Source organism: Schistocerca gregaria, chromosome 3 (assembly GCF_023897955.1).
Source record: "Schistocerca gregaria isolate iqSchGreg1 chromosome 3, iqSchGreg1.2, whole genome shotgun sequence".
Lineage (NCBI taxonomy): Eukaryota > Metazoa > Arthropoda > Insecta > Orthoptera > Acrididae > Schistocerca > Schistocerca gregaria.
Window position 1 is genome coordinate 273,585,763 of NC_064922.1, and position 16,355 is coordinate 273,602,117.

Sequence of the window (16,355 nt, forward strand, 5' to 3'; positions counted from 1 at the left end):
TTAGAATCACAGTGTGAAGTGCATTGATGCTCTTCCTTTCCCCACTGGATATTTGTATTATAAATTGCCTGGAGTAACTTATACAGTCATGGACAATGAGTATATTCATTCACCTATCTATCATCACATGGCAATCCTCCACCCTTCCCCCATATCTTTTCATTTGGATGGCATCGCCAGCACATCATTGCGTGGAGTTCATGGAACACTGAAAGTTTTGGGAAGTCAAGTTGATCTATGGCTTGCAGAGACCTGATGGAGTTGTGTTCGAAGTGCACTCATTTCACTCTGACATCCCTGATGTTCTCAGTGGGAATGAGCTCAGGTAAACTAGGAAAGAGGTGTGGGGGAGAGTGGCACACATGCACTCATGTCCATTAAATGTTCATTAAACAATTTTGATGCAATTCAAGAGCAGTTATCTTTTTTTTCTTTTTGTACTGGTTGCCTTTAGGCTTCTGTTGGTGGGCAAACAGATCCGCATGACTGGACAGTAGGTTCCTGTATTGTTCACCAATGAAAAATGATAGATGTATCGAGGACCCCATTTCATCATGTGTGAAGTCCTCCATCCGAGAATACCTGCACTGTTGGCAACTGAGTTTCATTTCCTCAAGCAATTTTCAGTGTACTCTGTAAAGATGAGTTGGTTCAAATAGGTAGTATACAAGATATAAAGAACATTAAACAGTGTTAGTAGAGAGACGATTTCTTTCTCTGTAGCAACTTCAGCCGTGTTAATTATTCTTGTTCTTTACAGCATGTACTTCGTTTCCTATTTTCTCTGCCCTCCATTCACTGCTATTTCTCTCTCTCTCTCTCTCTCTCTCTCTCTCTCTCTCTCTCTCTCTCTCTCTGCCCCCCCCTCCCCTCCTCCCTCTTTCCCCCACTCTACCCCTCCCACCCCTTCTCCTTCTTTCACTATCATCAGATAAACTCCCTAATGTCTTCAGGTAATTATACTGAGCTAAATTGGCCTTCTACATCTACTTTTCAATTATGTCTTATCCGTTCAGTTTGGTCTCATAAATACTGTATCACAATGTTCTCAGTGAAACTGTAGTAAAAATATAGTTTATCTTGACTGGCCTTATGTCTGTAAACAGTTGATATTCCTTGTCCTACTTTCAGTATTGTGTCTAAGTAATTTACACAAACAATAATGTTTGAATTGAGTGTCTAAGTTACTTATGTAATATTTTGGATTTGTATTTTCTTCTTTTTCAGGCACGAGAAACCTCATATTAAATTACCAAGGGATATAGAAGATGCAAAACAATTAGGTCGGGTGCTAGATAAATACAAGGACCGATACTTTATTGAAGTGCTAGGTGCTGTTTTTGTGACTTACCTTTTGTATCCTTTTCAATATTGCTTTGGTATTATGGAAATTAGTTTCAAGTAGTAGTGTCTTAGTATTGACAGATGTTTGAGGACAAAGTCAAAAACTCTTGGTCTCTCACTGAAAGATTGAATTTTTATTTTGAAAATACACTTATTATTTGTTATGGTCCAGCTTTCTAAACCAAGCCTTGCTCTGTTAACTACAATAATTGTAGTAATAAAGAAATGAGCAAACTTTGCAAACTACGGATCTCGCATGCTTTTGCATAATAAATACATGTTAGTATGACCAAGTGCTGGTAGAATAATCAAAGTTTATTATTTTTACGTAACATCGCGGTCATCGTAATTGTTATTTTGCTGTTTTTCTAGATAGTAGCTTCTCCTTCCTGTGAGACATAGTTGACCTGTAACTTAGAAATATGTACATTGAAATAATAATATGATGCAGATTTCTTTCTTTACATCAACTTTTCAGTGAACATCAAACTTGTGTTTACACCAGGAAACACGCACATTGCTTTACAAAATTTTCAGTTCACAGACTAAATGTTCTCACTCCATAAAACCACAACAGACACTTAATCAATCATTGCACGATCTGACTCTAACTACTTATTGCCAGTTAACAGAGATACACAAAGTTTACATACCTACAAAGATATAAGTTCGTAGTTGGTTTTTTATGTTGGTACGCCAGTTGCAATTGGTTTATTTATCATGTCATTTTTTGTTTATAGTTTACTGTTGTTATTTGCGTTTATATATAGTCATTTTGTCATTAGGAGTTAGTGAGTGGCACTATGAACATTAGAAAATGAAGTGCCAAGTGGAAGAATCAAAATATCTCAGACATATTGTTCTGTTTGAGTTTAGTAGAGTTGTGAGAGCAGTGTAGGCAGTCAGAAACATTTGTGGTGATAATGCCACTGGACAGAGCACAGTGAGAAAATCATTTTCTTGTTTTGAAGAGGATCGTTTTGACATTAGTGACTCTTCACATCCATTTAACTGCATTAACCCACAGTGTTCCACATCAGTGTACTTGAGAACTCGCAGATGTGATTAACTGTGATCATTCTACTATCATGTGAAATTTGCAAGCAATGGGGAAAGTTCAAAAATCAGATGTATGTGGGTACCAAATACTCGAAACGAAAATCAGCCATATGTGCATCTCTGCATGCACATTATCAATTACTATCTTGAATCATTATTGGTGACAAGAAATGGTCCTTTTGTGTTAACATAAGGAAAGGAATGGTTGAGCCCAAACAAAGCAGCAACTCCCTGTACAAAGATCTTTGTGCATCCAAAAAAGATACTGTTACCCATCTGGTGGAACAGCAATGGTGTTGTATACTATGAATTGCTTTTCTGAGGTGTAACCATCATGACTGACTTATTGTCAACAACTGAAACATCGGTCAGAGAAACCCAAGAAGAGCGACCAGGAATATTTTGTGAAGTGATGCTACTCCACAATAATGCCTGCCCAAATTCTGCTAGACTGGCAAAAATGCTATATGGGTGTTGGGTTGGGAAGTCATTCTGCACACACGTTATTCATCTGATCTTATGCCTTCAGACGTTTACATTATCTGTTCTTTGTCGAACAGTGTATGAGGAAATTCCTTCCCAGATGAAAATTCTTTCCGAACGTGGCTTGATGAGTCCGTCTCAAAATGACATGATTTCTACAGTCGTGGAATCGAAAAGTTATCCCAGGATTGGCAAATTGTTGTAAATAGTGAAGGAAAATATATTATTGATGACTGAAGTACCTATTAAGTGTATCTGCTGTGTTAATTAAACTTATGTAAAAACACTATGAACTTGTGCACAAATCTAATGTATATAAAATCAACATAATCTCTGTTTCCTAACCAAAGAGACTCAGTCGATAAATATTTCATAAACAAAAGCATTTTTCTATCAATTTTAACTCTGGATAATTATGGAAAGCAATAAGTATTATTGTTTTAATTCCTGCAGTAGTGGGTGTTAGAGCTGCACCGTTTTTAGATTGAAGTCAGCTGATAGGTATTCCTGCTTAAGGGAAGTCTCTCTAACAAAGGAACCACTTTTGACAAAGCTTAGGTATCTGAGTAATGAGCGAATTAGTATATTTCATCAAAATATACAAGGTATTAGAGATAAAGTTAGTGAACTGCTTATAGATGTTGACTCTGAAATTATTGGTATATCTGAACACTTCTTAAATGAGGAGATAATTCAGAGGCTTCCTTTACCAGGATACAGGTTGGCTGGCAGTTTTTCGAGGAGCTCTTTGCGGTGTGGGGGGTAGCCATGTATGTGAAAAACAGCATCCCATTTGAGTCAATTGATGTTTCAAAGTACTGCACTGAAAAGGTGTTTGAATGTTGTGCAGGTGTGGTTAAATTTAACGGAGCTAAGCTTCTAACTGTTGGTATTTATAGATCCCCAGACTCCGATTTCACAACATTTTTGCTAAAGCTAGAGGAGGTTATTGGTTCACTTTATAGGAAATACAAAAGGTTAGCTATATGTGCTGACTTCAATATTAATTGTATAAGTGATTGTGCAAGGAAGAGGATGCTGGTAGACCTCTTTAATTCATACAATCTTATGTAAACCGTATACTTTCCAACGAGAGTGCAAGGGAACAGTAGAACAACCATAGACAACATTTTTGTCCATTCCTCATTACTAGAAGGACATTCTGTTAGCAAAAAGGTGAATGGCCTTTCAGATCATGACACACAAATTTTAACTCTAAAAGGTTTCTGTGCTGCAACACGTGTTAAATATAGTCATCAGCTGTTTAGGAAAGCTGATCCAGTTGCTGTAGAGACCTTTGTAAACCTTATAAAGGAACAAGAGTGGCAAGATGTTTTAGCGCTGATACAGTAGACGATAAATATAATGCTTTTCTCAAGACTTTTCTCATGCTCTTTGACAGTTGCTTTCCATTAGAACGTTCAAAACAGGGTACTAGCACAAACAGGCAGCCTGGGTGACTGACTAGAGGGATAAGAATATCTTGTAGAACAAAGTGGCAATTATATCAAAATGTTAGAAACAGTCAAAATCTAAATGCAGCAGCCCATTACAAACAGTATTGTAAGGTGCTTAAAAGTGTTATTAGGAAGACAAAAAGTATGTGGTATGCAGATAGAATAGCTAAGTCTCAGGATAAAATTAAAACCATATGGTCAGTCGTAAAGGAAGTGGCTGGTCTGCAGAGACAGGTCGAGGATATAGAATCAGTGTGTAGTGGGAATGTCCATGTTGCTGATAAGTTGCATATATGTACAGTATTTAATAATCACTTTCTGAATATAGCAGGTGAACTAAATAGAAACCTAGTCCCAACAGGGAATCATATAGCGCTCTTAGAAAAAAAGTGTTCCGAGACTGTTACCTGAAATGCTCCTGCATGATACTGACAAGAGGGAGATTGAGTTAATAATTAAGTCACTAAAGACCAAGAACTCTCATGGATATGATTCAGTATCTAGCAGAATACTGAAGTATTGTTCTATATATGTTAGCCCGGTACTTAGCCATATCTGTAACTTTTCCTTTCGGAGTGGTCGGTTTCCTGACTGATTAAAGTACTCGCTAGTGAAGCCACTTTATAAAAAGGGAGACATTGATAATGTTGACAATTTTAGACCTATTTCTATGCCATCGGTGTTTGCTAAAGCTATCGAGAAGGTTGTATATACAAGGTTACTGGAGCATTTAAATTCACGTAATTTGCTGTCAAATGTTCAGTTTGGTTTTAGAAATGGTTTAACAACTGAAAATGCTATATTCTCTTTTCTCTGTGAGGTTTTGGACGGATTAAATAAAAGGTTGCGAACGCTAGCTGTTTTCTTTGATTTAACGAAGGCTTTTGACTGTGTTGACCACAAAATATTACTGCAGAAGTTGGACCATTATGGAGTAAGGGAGTAGCTTACAATTGGTTCGCCTCTTACTTTAAGAACAGAAAGCAGAAGGTAATTCTCCGCAATATTGAGAGTGGTAGTGATGTTCAGTCCCAGTGGGGCACTGTTAAGTGGGGCATTCCCCTAGGGTCAGTGCTGGGGCCACTACTATTTCTTATTTATGCAAATGTTATGCCTTCTAGTATTACAGGTGATTCAAAAATATTTCTGTTTGTCAATGACACCAGCTTGATAGTGAAGGATCTTGTGTGTAATATTGGAACAGTAACAAATAATGTAGTTCATGAAATAAGTTTGTGGCTTGTGGAAAATAATTTGATGCTAAACTCAGTTTTTACAGTTTCTAACTCACAATTCAACAAGAACCAATATTTTGATCAGACAGAATGGGCATATTATAATCGAGACACAACAGTTCAAGTTCCTAGGCGTTCGGATAGATAGTAAGCGGTTGTGGAAAGCCCATGTCCAGGATCTTGTTCAGTAACTAAATGCTGCTTTATTTACCATTAGAACAGTATCTGAAATAAGTGACACTTCAACAGAAAAGTAGTCTACTTCGCATATTTTCATACGCTTATGTCGTGTGGTATTATTTTTTTGGGGTAATTCTTCTGATTCAATGAGGGTATTTTTGGCTCAAAAATGGGCTGTTCGAGCTGTATGTGATGTAAGTTTGAGAACCTCTTGTCTACCCCTATTCAATAGTCTGGGAATCCTGACATTGCCCTCACACTATATATTTTCTTTAATGTCATTTGTTGTTAGCAATATTGGACTATTTCCACGAGTTTGCAGCTTTCACTCACTTAATACTAGGCAGAAATCAAATCTGCATGTGGAATGCACTTGCTTGACTCTTGTGTAGAAAGGAGTGCATTATTCTGCTGCATCCATTTTCAATAAGCTACCACAAGAACTCAAAAATCTTAGCATTAGCCCAAACACTTTTAAGTCTAAACTGAAGAGTTTCCTCATGGCTCACTCCTTCTATTTTGTGGAGGAGCTCCTGGAAGAGCTAAAAAATTAAGCAAATTCAAGTGTTACATTCTTGATTTTCTTTATTTAAATTAACAACTTGTCGCCTGAATTATGTTTCTTATATTTCATTTTATCTGTTTCTACAATCATGTTATAATTTGATGTATTGACCTGTTCCATGACCATGGAGACTTCTCCTTAATTTGGTCCCACAGAACAATAAATAAATTGTAATAATTAATTTAAATTTTCACAGCTTCAAACTATAGTGTATCAGCTGCTTCAATCCTTCACAAAAAAGGTGGTGTGTTGAACAGTTCCATTAAATCTTGTACAACTAAGATAAATCTCTCTCTCTCTCTCTCTTTCTCTCTCTCTCTCTCTCTCTCTCTCTCTCTCTCTCTCTCTCTCTCATATATAGGAGGGAAACATTCCACGTGGGAAAATATATCTAAAAACAAAGATATTGTGACTTACCAAACAAAAGCAGTGGCAGGTCGATACACACACAAACATACACACAAAATTCAAGCTTTCGCAACCAACGGTTGCTTCTTCAGGAAAGAGGGAAGGAGAGGGAAAGACAAAAGGATGTCGGTTTTAAGGGAGAGGGTAAGGAGTCATTCCAATCCCGGGAGCGGAAAAACCTACCTTAAGGGGAAAAAAAAACACACACACACACACACACACACACACACACACACACACACACACACACCCATCCGCACATACACAGACACAAGCAGACATTTGTAAAGGCAAAGAGTTTGGGCAGAGATGTCAGTTGAGGCGGAAGTACAGAGTCAAAGAAGTTGTTGAAAGGGTGAGGTATGAGCGGCGGCAACTTGAAATTAACGGAGGTTGAGGCCTGGCGGATAATGAGAATAGAGGATATACTGAAGGGCAAGTTCCCATCTCTGGAGTTCTGACAGGTTGGTGTTAGTGGGAAGTATCCAGATAACTCGGGCGGTGTAACACTGTGCCAAGATGTGCTGGCCGTGCACCAAGGCATGTTTAACCACAGGGTGATCCTCATCACCAACGAACATTGTCTGCCTGTGTCCATTCATGAGAATGGACAGTTTGTTGCTGGTCATTCCCACATAGAAAGCTTCACAGTGTAGGCAGGTCAGTTGGTAAATCACGTGGGTGCTTTCACATGTGGCTCTGCCTTTGATCGTGCACACCTTCCGGGTTACAGGACTGGAGTAGGTGGTGGTGGGAGGGTGCATGGGACAGGTTTTACACTGGGGGCAGGTACAAGGGTAGGAGCCAGAGGGTAGGGAAGGTGGTTTGGAGATTTCATAGGGCTGAACTAAGAGGTTACGAAGGTTAGGTGGATGGCGGAAAGACACTCTTGGGGGAGTGGGGAGGATTTCATGAAGGATGGATCTCATTTCATGGCAGGATTTGAGGAAGTCGTATCCCTGCTGGAGAGCCACATTCAGAGTCTGATCCAGTCCTGGAAAGTATCCTGTCACAAGTGGGCACTTCTGTGGTTCTTCTGTGGGAATGAGGGGATGAGGAAGTGGCTCTGGTTATTTGCTTCTGTACCAGGTCGGGAGGGTAGTTGCGGGATGTGAAAGCTGTTTTCAGGGTGTTGGTGTAATGGTTCAGGGATTTCGGACTGGAGCAGATTCGTTTGCCACAAAGACCTAGGCCGTAGGGAAGGTACCGTTCGATGTGGAATGGGTGGCAGCTGTCATAATGGAGGTACCTTTGCTTGTTGATAGGTTTGATGTGGACAGACGTTACCCAATCTGTTACCCCCAGAAACCATCGTCGTTACCATTGATGCCACTTCCTTATACACAAATATTCCGCACATCCAGGGCCTCGCTGCGATGAAGCACTTCATTTCACGCCGATCACCTGCCACCCTACCTAAAACCTCTTTCTTCATTACCTTAGCCAGCTTCATCCTGACCCACAACTTCTCCACTTTTGAAGGGCAGACATACCTTATGCCAACCTATTCATGGGTCGCTTCGAGGAAGCCTTCTTGGTTACCCAGGCCTGCCAACCCAAAGTTTGATACAGATTTATTGATGGCATCTTCATGATCTGGACTCACAGTGAAGAAGAACTCCAGAATTTCCTCTCCAACCTCAACTCCTTTGGTTCCATCAGATTCACCTGGCTCTACTCCAAAACCCATGCCACTTTCCTTGACGTTGACCTCCATCTGTCCAATGGCCAGCTTCACTCATCCGTCCACATCAAACCCACCAACAAGCAACAGTACCTCCATTATGACAGCTGCCATCCATTCCACATCAAACGGTACCTTCCCTACAGCCTAGGTCTTTGTGGCAAACGAATCTGCTCCAGTCCGGAATCCCTGAACCATTACACCACCAACCTGAAAACAGCTTTCACATCCCGCAACTACCCTCCCGACCTGGTACAGAAGCAAATAACCAGAGCCACTTCCTCATCCCCTCAAACCCAGAACCTCCCACAGAAGAACCACAAAAGTGCCCCACTTGTGACAGGATACTTTCCGGGACTGGATCAGACTAAGAATGTGGCTCTCTACCAGGGATAAGACTTCCTCAAATCCTGCCCTGAAATGAGATCCATCCTTCATGAAATCCTCCCCACTCCCCCAAGAGTGTCTTTCCACCATCCACCTAACCTTCGTAACCTCTTAGTTCAGCCATATGAAATCCCCAAACCACCTTCCCTACCCTCTGGCTCCTACCCTTGTAACTGCCCCCGGTGTAAAACCTGTCCCATGCACCCTCCCACCACCACCTACTCCAGTCCTGTAACCCGGAAGGTGTACATGATCAAAGCGAGAGCCACGTGTGAAAGCACCCACGTGATTTACCAACTGACCTGCCAGCACTGTGACGCTTTCTATGTGGGAATGACCAGCAACAAACTGTCCATTCGCATGAATGGACACAGGCAGACAGTGATTTGTTGGTAATGAGGATCACCCTGTGGCTAAACATGCCTTGATGCACGGCCAGCACATCTTGGCACAGTGTTACACCGTCCGAGTTATCTGGATACTTCCCACCAACACCAACCTATCCGAACTCCGGAGATGGGAACTCGCCCTTCAGTATATCCTCTCTTCTCGATATCCGCCAGGCCTCAACCTCCGCTAATTTCAAGTTGCCGCCGCTCATACCTCACCTGTCTTTCAACAACTTCTTTGACTCTGTACTTCCGCCTCAACTGACATCTCTGCCCAAACTCTTTGCCATTACAAACGTGTGTGTGTGTGCGTGTGAGCGAGCGAGCCAGCGAGTGTATTCCTGTCCTTTTTTTCCTCCTGAGGTAAGTCTTTCCGCTCCCGGGATTGGAATGACTCTTTACTCTCTCCCTTAAAACCCACATCCTTTTGTCTTTGCCTCTCCTTCCCTCTTTCCTGACGAAGCAACCGTTGGTTGCGAAAACTTGAATTTTGTGTGTATGTTTGTGTGTCTATCAACATGCCAGCACTCTCGTTTGGTAAGTTACATCATCTTTGTTTTTCGATATACTTTTCCCATGTGGAATGTTATATAATCAAACACACACACACACACACACACACACACACACACACACACACTTTTTCCTCCTGATGATCTAGAAATCTTGTATGTCATTCACAAGTTGTTTTATTTTTATTTTATTTTTTTTATCTGTTGTTAGGTAATCTTTGAGAACAACGCCCTTTCCATCCCATAAAAACAGTCCATAACCACTATTAAATGAAACTGTACTTTGTCTTGATTGGTGCTGAGTTCCATTTTTTTCTTTGATTGCTGTTTTATTTTTGATATGAAGGGCAGGCCCACATCTTGGAAGGAGTGAGAAGAGCGATGCTATTGCCACCTTGTAGAGAACTTTGAAGTACGTTAGTCACAATGGATCACTGGACAGGATAGCAGCCTGTTTATGCTGTGAAGATGATATATAAAAACAGCAACAGTAATGTGATCGCTCAGCATGAAGTTTGAATAAAGTTAGAGAATCATTGTAATAATTCTGTTCCATCAAGACCTTGGTACGAAACTTTGAGTCCATTGATTTGAGTGTAAACAAGAGAGATGGCAGTGGAAAAACAGTGCCCTCAACTGAAAACGTAGCGGCAGAGAGAGAGGCCCTTGAAAGAAGTCCACGCTACTCTTTGCATTGTGATTCTCTGTCAATCAGGCTTTCAGGCTGCAGTGTTAGACACATCTTACAGAAAGATCTTTTCCATGACTACAAGATTCAAATGTTGGTGCACCACAGGAGTAGTACTATGGAAACTAACTACAGTTTTACCACACACTTCTGCAGTAGATTAATGGATATCAGAATCATGTTAACAGCTTACTGATGGGTGACGAAGCCAATTGCCATTTGTCAGGATATGTTAACAAGCAAAATTTCTGTTACTGGTCTAACACAAACCCACAAAAAATCTATGAGAAACCACTCCACAGCTTGAAAGTTACTGTTTGGTGTGTTAAATCTTCTTTTGCAATTAATGGTCCGTAGTACTATGAAGATGGGAGGGAAATGGCTGTAAATGTGACAGGAGAATGCTGTGTTCACATCTTGAAGAACTTCTTAGCTCATGAAATAGCTCATTTTCCAGTGAACAAATGGAGCTACCAGTCACACTGCGCGAAATTCCATGACTACTGAAAGGAACCTCTTTACCAATCAGGTTATCTCCACAGTTGGGGGTATCAGGTAGCCAGTCAGATGGCCTGGTCTGCCAGCCTCTGAGCTTTCTTTCTATGGGGCGACTTTAAATCGTAAATGTTTAGTTCCCCAGCCCAAATGCAGTTTCAAAGTTCAGATGTCAAATTCGGATAGAAATACGATGAAGTCCTGTGGAGATGCTGCAATAGGTAATGGGCGGCATCTGCAGAAGATTTGACCAGTGCGTACAGAGGGATGGTGGGTATCTAAGGTGTTATTTTTGGAAAAAGGATTTTTTTTGGTTCATCAGTTTGGAAACTAAATGCTTTTATGTGTACTGTGAGTCTTTTGTATTTCAGTTAAGTAAATCTAATCATTCACTCTTGATAACACTTTTAAAATTACCTGATTTGTTGCTATACCATGTATGTGTTTGATAGATTTAACTGTGCCAAGTTAAAATTTATATTCAAAATCACAGTTTGAGAGACTCTCAAATTCTCCTTACTCAACAGACCTGTCACCAAGTGTTATATGCCCCCCCCCCCCCCCACCACCACCACCACCACCACCACCACCACCACCGCGACCACCGCACCCCCCCACCCCACCCCATCCAAAAAAAAGGAAAAGACAACTTGAATGATTTTTAATGCCTAGAAGTAGATGTGCATGTTTATAGTGGTTCTAAATGATATTCTCAAGGAGATTTATTGTGAGTTTTCATGAAATGAGTTCGGAGAATATGCATAAAAATACAATTTTAAGATAAGCAGTGTGTGAAATGTGAATTTATTGTTTTGAAAAATGTGGGAATTATCACAAAGTTCTCAAAATGTGGGGAGTAACACTCAGATTAATGCAATATACAGGAAGAAAAGTACATAAAATCTAATGCAGTTTCATGTATGTGTTATATTTATGCAAGCTGGATACGGTGCAAATTTCACCATAAATTCCTTTACTTTCCTACAGCCTCCAAACATTTGCAATTCCAGGGTCAATATCTCTCTCAATACTGTCTGGATTTCTGTTTCCATTTCCTGCAGCACTCCTACTGGTGTGCTTCTGCTCTGCTACTGGTGCTACTTTGTGCTACATTTTATCCCATTTTTTGGGTCGTCCCTTAATTCATAAATACATGCCAGAACGAGCTGCAAAATGGTCTGCTACGGTAAGTCTAATGAAAAATACATGTTCCTATTCATAGTTGCTACTATATTATGCTTTAGAAAATACCCAGTGGGATACCTGTTATTTTAGTGGCAAGACACAGTTCACCTTAAGAGACAAGTGTGTAACAGTTTAACACAGTATGCTACCTGAAGCTAGACACTTCAACTTTTAATGTCACCCTTTCACTTTCAAAGGGCAAGAAAACAAAAATTGTGTCTTACAGCAAATGAAGTTAAGCGAATCACTGGGGCAGTGAGATCCGAAAAAGAATATGAAGCTAAGGTAGCGCAGAGTGACTTGAAGGGAAAAAAGGTGAGTATTTGAGGGAAGCTAATTTGAATACAAAAACCGAAATGTGATTTGTCAAAAAAAGATTATGTATTTAGAGATGTAGGGAAGGAGAAGTTAAGAAATATACCCAAGTGTGTCGATCAGTTGAAGCTGTAGTAACTTCAGAACAGAAAGGCAACATTGTACTAAATGCAGACCAGAAAGAGAACAAAAGACTGCAAGTTGACCTGAAATAACCACAATAGATGGATACAACTGAACACTGTGACAAGGCTTGCAAAATAGAAAAGAATAATTTCACTTGAACTATTAGATATCAAGGGCTGCTTCGTTATTAGCTTTAAAACTTAAGCAAAATTCAAACATGTTACACTTCCTGCTTACCGCAATAATACCTCATTACAGTAGTAATTATACAGTTACAGGGAGGAATTGTTATACTCGTAAGTTTATTCTAAAGCAAACTCGAGTTTAGTTTGGTTTGCCAGTTGATACAAATATATCAACTCAATTGCAACATGGAATGCAAAATTGGTGTGCATTTAGTCTTCCATACTATTGGAACTTCTAGGGTATGACATGGAAAGCTTTTTAGGTTGGTTGCCTTATCACTACACATTTTTTTTTGGGTGCTTACATGTTAATCAAAATTGTTTAAATATGCATATTGGAGATTTGGGACATATTTTATAAAGTTGCATCTTTCTCCTATTTTAATTATTTCCGTATTGCTACTCTCAGTTTAGGCATACTGTAGAACTAATACGACATAGAAATGGAGTTTCTCTGAATCAACTGCTTAAACAGAAATGATGGTCATAAAAACTGAAAAAGAAAATTGAATTGTAGCTGTAACGCTGCTTAGGTAAGAGGGCTCGATGCTTTACCCGCTGTGTGCTCCTGTCCACCTACCAGTCAGTGCCCAGCTAGTTGCAAAACCGGGAACACTTTGGCATGCGACACGTGATATTTGTTGTAGCAACAGCACTGCAGACCAGCTGTTGCCTGTATAAATACTGGCCGTCCGGACTGGCAGGTCATTGAATTGGTGAGTTACAGAGTTGGCATCTGTAAAAGTGTTAGCTTTCTCTGTAAGGCCACTCCGACTCACCTCAACATGCCATCCTCTACTAGTGTGTGCCCACAACCTCTACATAGCTTGTGATACTGTCTAATAGTTTTGTCTTTGGGAGAAAATGTCAAAGGGGAAAGTCATTCAAAACTATTAGCTGAGATAAGATTAAGTCTAAATATTGTTGAGGTACTGTGGTGTTCTTTAATTTTAGCCTCTCACTTTTACTGTTGAGGAAATTGTCTGACGTTGTTCATAGTTATTTTTTACTTGAATAGTGAAGCTGATTTCCTAGTTTAGAATTTGTGCTATTAATTTTCGTGTAAAATGTTTTCATAGTACATCATGCATTACTCTCACTCTAAATTGTAATTCTTTAAACGTGATGATTAAAAGTAACAGGTCTGTAAATGCATCCAGTTTATTATCTTTATGAGAAAATCATTTCTCGGAAAACAGCAGACTCTTGTTTCTCCTTCATGAAATGAAATGGTGTGTTCCCAACCTTTATATTTCATATACCTTTACTTTCCTGGATCTTTGGTGCCCCTCAGATTTCTGACACTATCGTTCCATCACCTGTGCTTTCACAACTCTTCATAGCACCCTTCTTTCTCTAAATTATGGTTTATGCATATTTATGATACAGTTTTTGTTTCTTTTTCTTCTGCCCTGTCACTTATTTCAGTTCATTTGCCATCTTATGTTCTGCTTTTCACCTCTCATGATTTATTAAAGCATCACATTTGATCTCTTGTGCTTTAGGATTGTATTGCCTACTGGAGTGCTTTCTTGGCTGTGATACAATATTTACTGTAAAAGGGGGAGGCAACTGTTGTTGTTTTAAATATTTCTAAAAATTCAACATTACTTATCAGCATTGAAATTCTTTAAAACTGTTATTAAACAATGGAAAGACGAGTATAGAATAACTCTAATATTATGAAAAGGATAAGTTGCTACTCGCTGTACAGAAGATGTATTGAGTTGCAAAGAGGTGCAATGAAAACACACACAATCACTGTCTCTGGCCACTGTTGCAGGACTGCTGGCATTTGCTGTCTGCAGTCCAGCCACAGTGGTCAGACACAGCAGTCATTTGTGTGCAAGTTGTTTGTGTGTGTTTTATATTCCAGAACAACACCTTTTGGCCAAAAACTTGAATGTATAGCCATCTTTTCAATGTACTGTCTGCGACTCGGTGTCTCCTTTAAAACTGTTAAGATACATTGAGATTAGCAACGAACTTCACAGCTGTAAAGTAAATGTACACTAACTGGAGTCAGTAAAATTAATTTAAACTGACTGGTATATTTTTAAAAAGCAGATGTGAACTGAATTTTATTTTAGTTTGTTTAACATGTATAGTAAGATAGAGAAAAATAATCATGTTGTTATCCTCGTTCTTAAAATGAAAGTTAAACAGCTTAAAGCAATGTTAACAATTGAACACTATTGTCCATAGGAAGTGGAGCACAACAGGCTGCAGCATGTGTGCATTTCTTGAGTTACAGCATCTTTGCCAAATGTAAATCTACTAACCCCTCAAGCAGGCCATGCTCATATCATCACTAAGACACACTCGTGTGTGTGTGTGTGTGTGTGTGTGTGTGTGTGTGTGTGTGTCAGAGTCAGGAGGTTGTGAGGTGGGGAAAAAAGGAGAGTCAAACCAGACTAGGGGTTCGGTGTTTTGGGAGGCTAGGAAGGTCTCCCTTAGACGGCCCATAAAAAGGTTGGCACAGGATGGTGGTATGCAGGTGCCTATGGCTGTGTTGTGGATTTGTTTATGTACCTTCTTCCCTTCAAATGAGGAGTAGTTGTGGGTTAGGATAAAGTTAGCAAGGTGTATGAGGAATGAGGTAGTGGGTTTGGCTTCTGAAGGACATTGGGAAAGGTAGTGTTCAATAGCAGTAAGACCACAGACATGAGGGATGTTGGTGTATAGGGAGGTGGCGTCAACAGTGATGAGTAGGGATCCAGGAGGCAAAGGGATGTGGATAGTGGAGAGTCAATGAATGAAGTCGTTGGTGTCTTTAACATGGGAGGCTAGATTACAGGCAGGTGGGTGGAGGTGTTGCGTTGGCACAGGGCTACAAATAAACAGGGTGGGAGATGAGAATGGGGAGAAGGTTATAGGACAGAGGGGGTGGAAACTGTTGGGTGGAGGGTGTGGATGCAGTATGTTGCTGCAGCTTGAGGCTGGTATAATTATGGGAGCGGTGAATGTGTTGTAAGGATAACTCCCATCTGCACAGTTTAGAAAAGCTGGTGGTGGATGGAAAGATCCAGATGGATAGTGAAGCAGCTGCTGAAATCAAATCAGCTGCATATTGTGCCACAGGGTGGTCTACTTTGCTCTTAGCCACAGTTTGTCAGTGACCGTTCATACCAATATGAAAAGCTGTGCAATGATTCCAGCATAGCAGGTAAATGACATGGCTGCTTTCACAGGTGGCCTGGACCCTGATGGGGTAGGATAAACCTGTGACAGGACTGGAATAGAAGGTGCTGGATGGGTGGATTGGGCAGGTATTGCACCTGGGTCTTCCACAGGGATATGATCCTTGTGGCAAGGGGTTGGGATTGGGAATGACATAGGGATAGACTAGGAGGTTGCGTGGGCCACTTTAGCAGGGGTGGGAAGTATCTCCCATAGTATGTCCCTCATTTCAGGGTGTTATGGTAATTAATCAAAGCTCTGGCGAAGGATGAGGTTCAGTTGTTCCAGTTTGCAATGATACTGGGTGACAAGGAAACACTCCTGTGTGGCTGGTTTTTGGGGATGGTGGGAGGATTGGGGTTGTGAGGGGAAAATGACTTGGGAGGTCTGTTGACATATTAGGTCAGGGGATAGTGCCTGTCTGTGAAGACATTGGTGACACTCTCAGCATATTGAGCAAGGGGGGGGGGGGGGGGGG

The 16,355-nt window shown here is 40.4% G+C and overlaps 1 protein-coding gene across 2 annotated transcripts in view; it reads left to right on the top strand.

Annotated features, from left to right (window-relative positions):
- Positions 1-16,355, top strand: part of LOC126353802 (transmembrane protein 41B-like) — a 53,338-nt gene that overhangs the window by 19,429 nt on the left and 17,554 nt on the right. For both annotated transcript variants that reach the window (XM_050002899.1, XM_050002898.1), the window contains exons 3-4: positions 1,228-1,356; positions 11,874-12,072. In XM_050002899.1, coding sequence (XP_049858856.1) covers positions 1,228-1,356; positions 11,874-12,072 — 328 coding nt within the window. The remainder of the gene's footprint in view (positions 1-1,227; positions 1,357-11,873; positions 12,073-16,355) is intronic.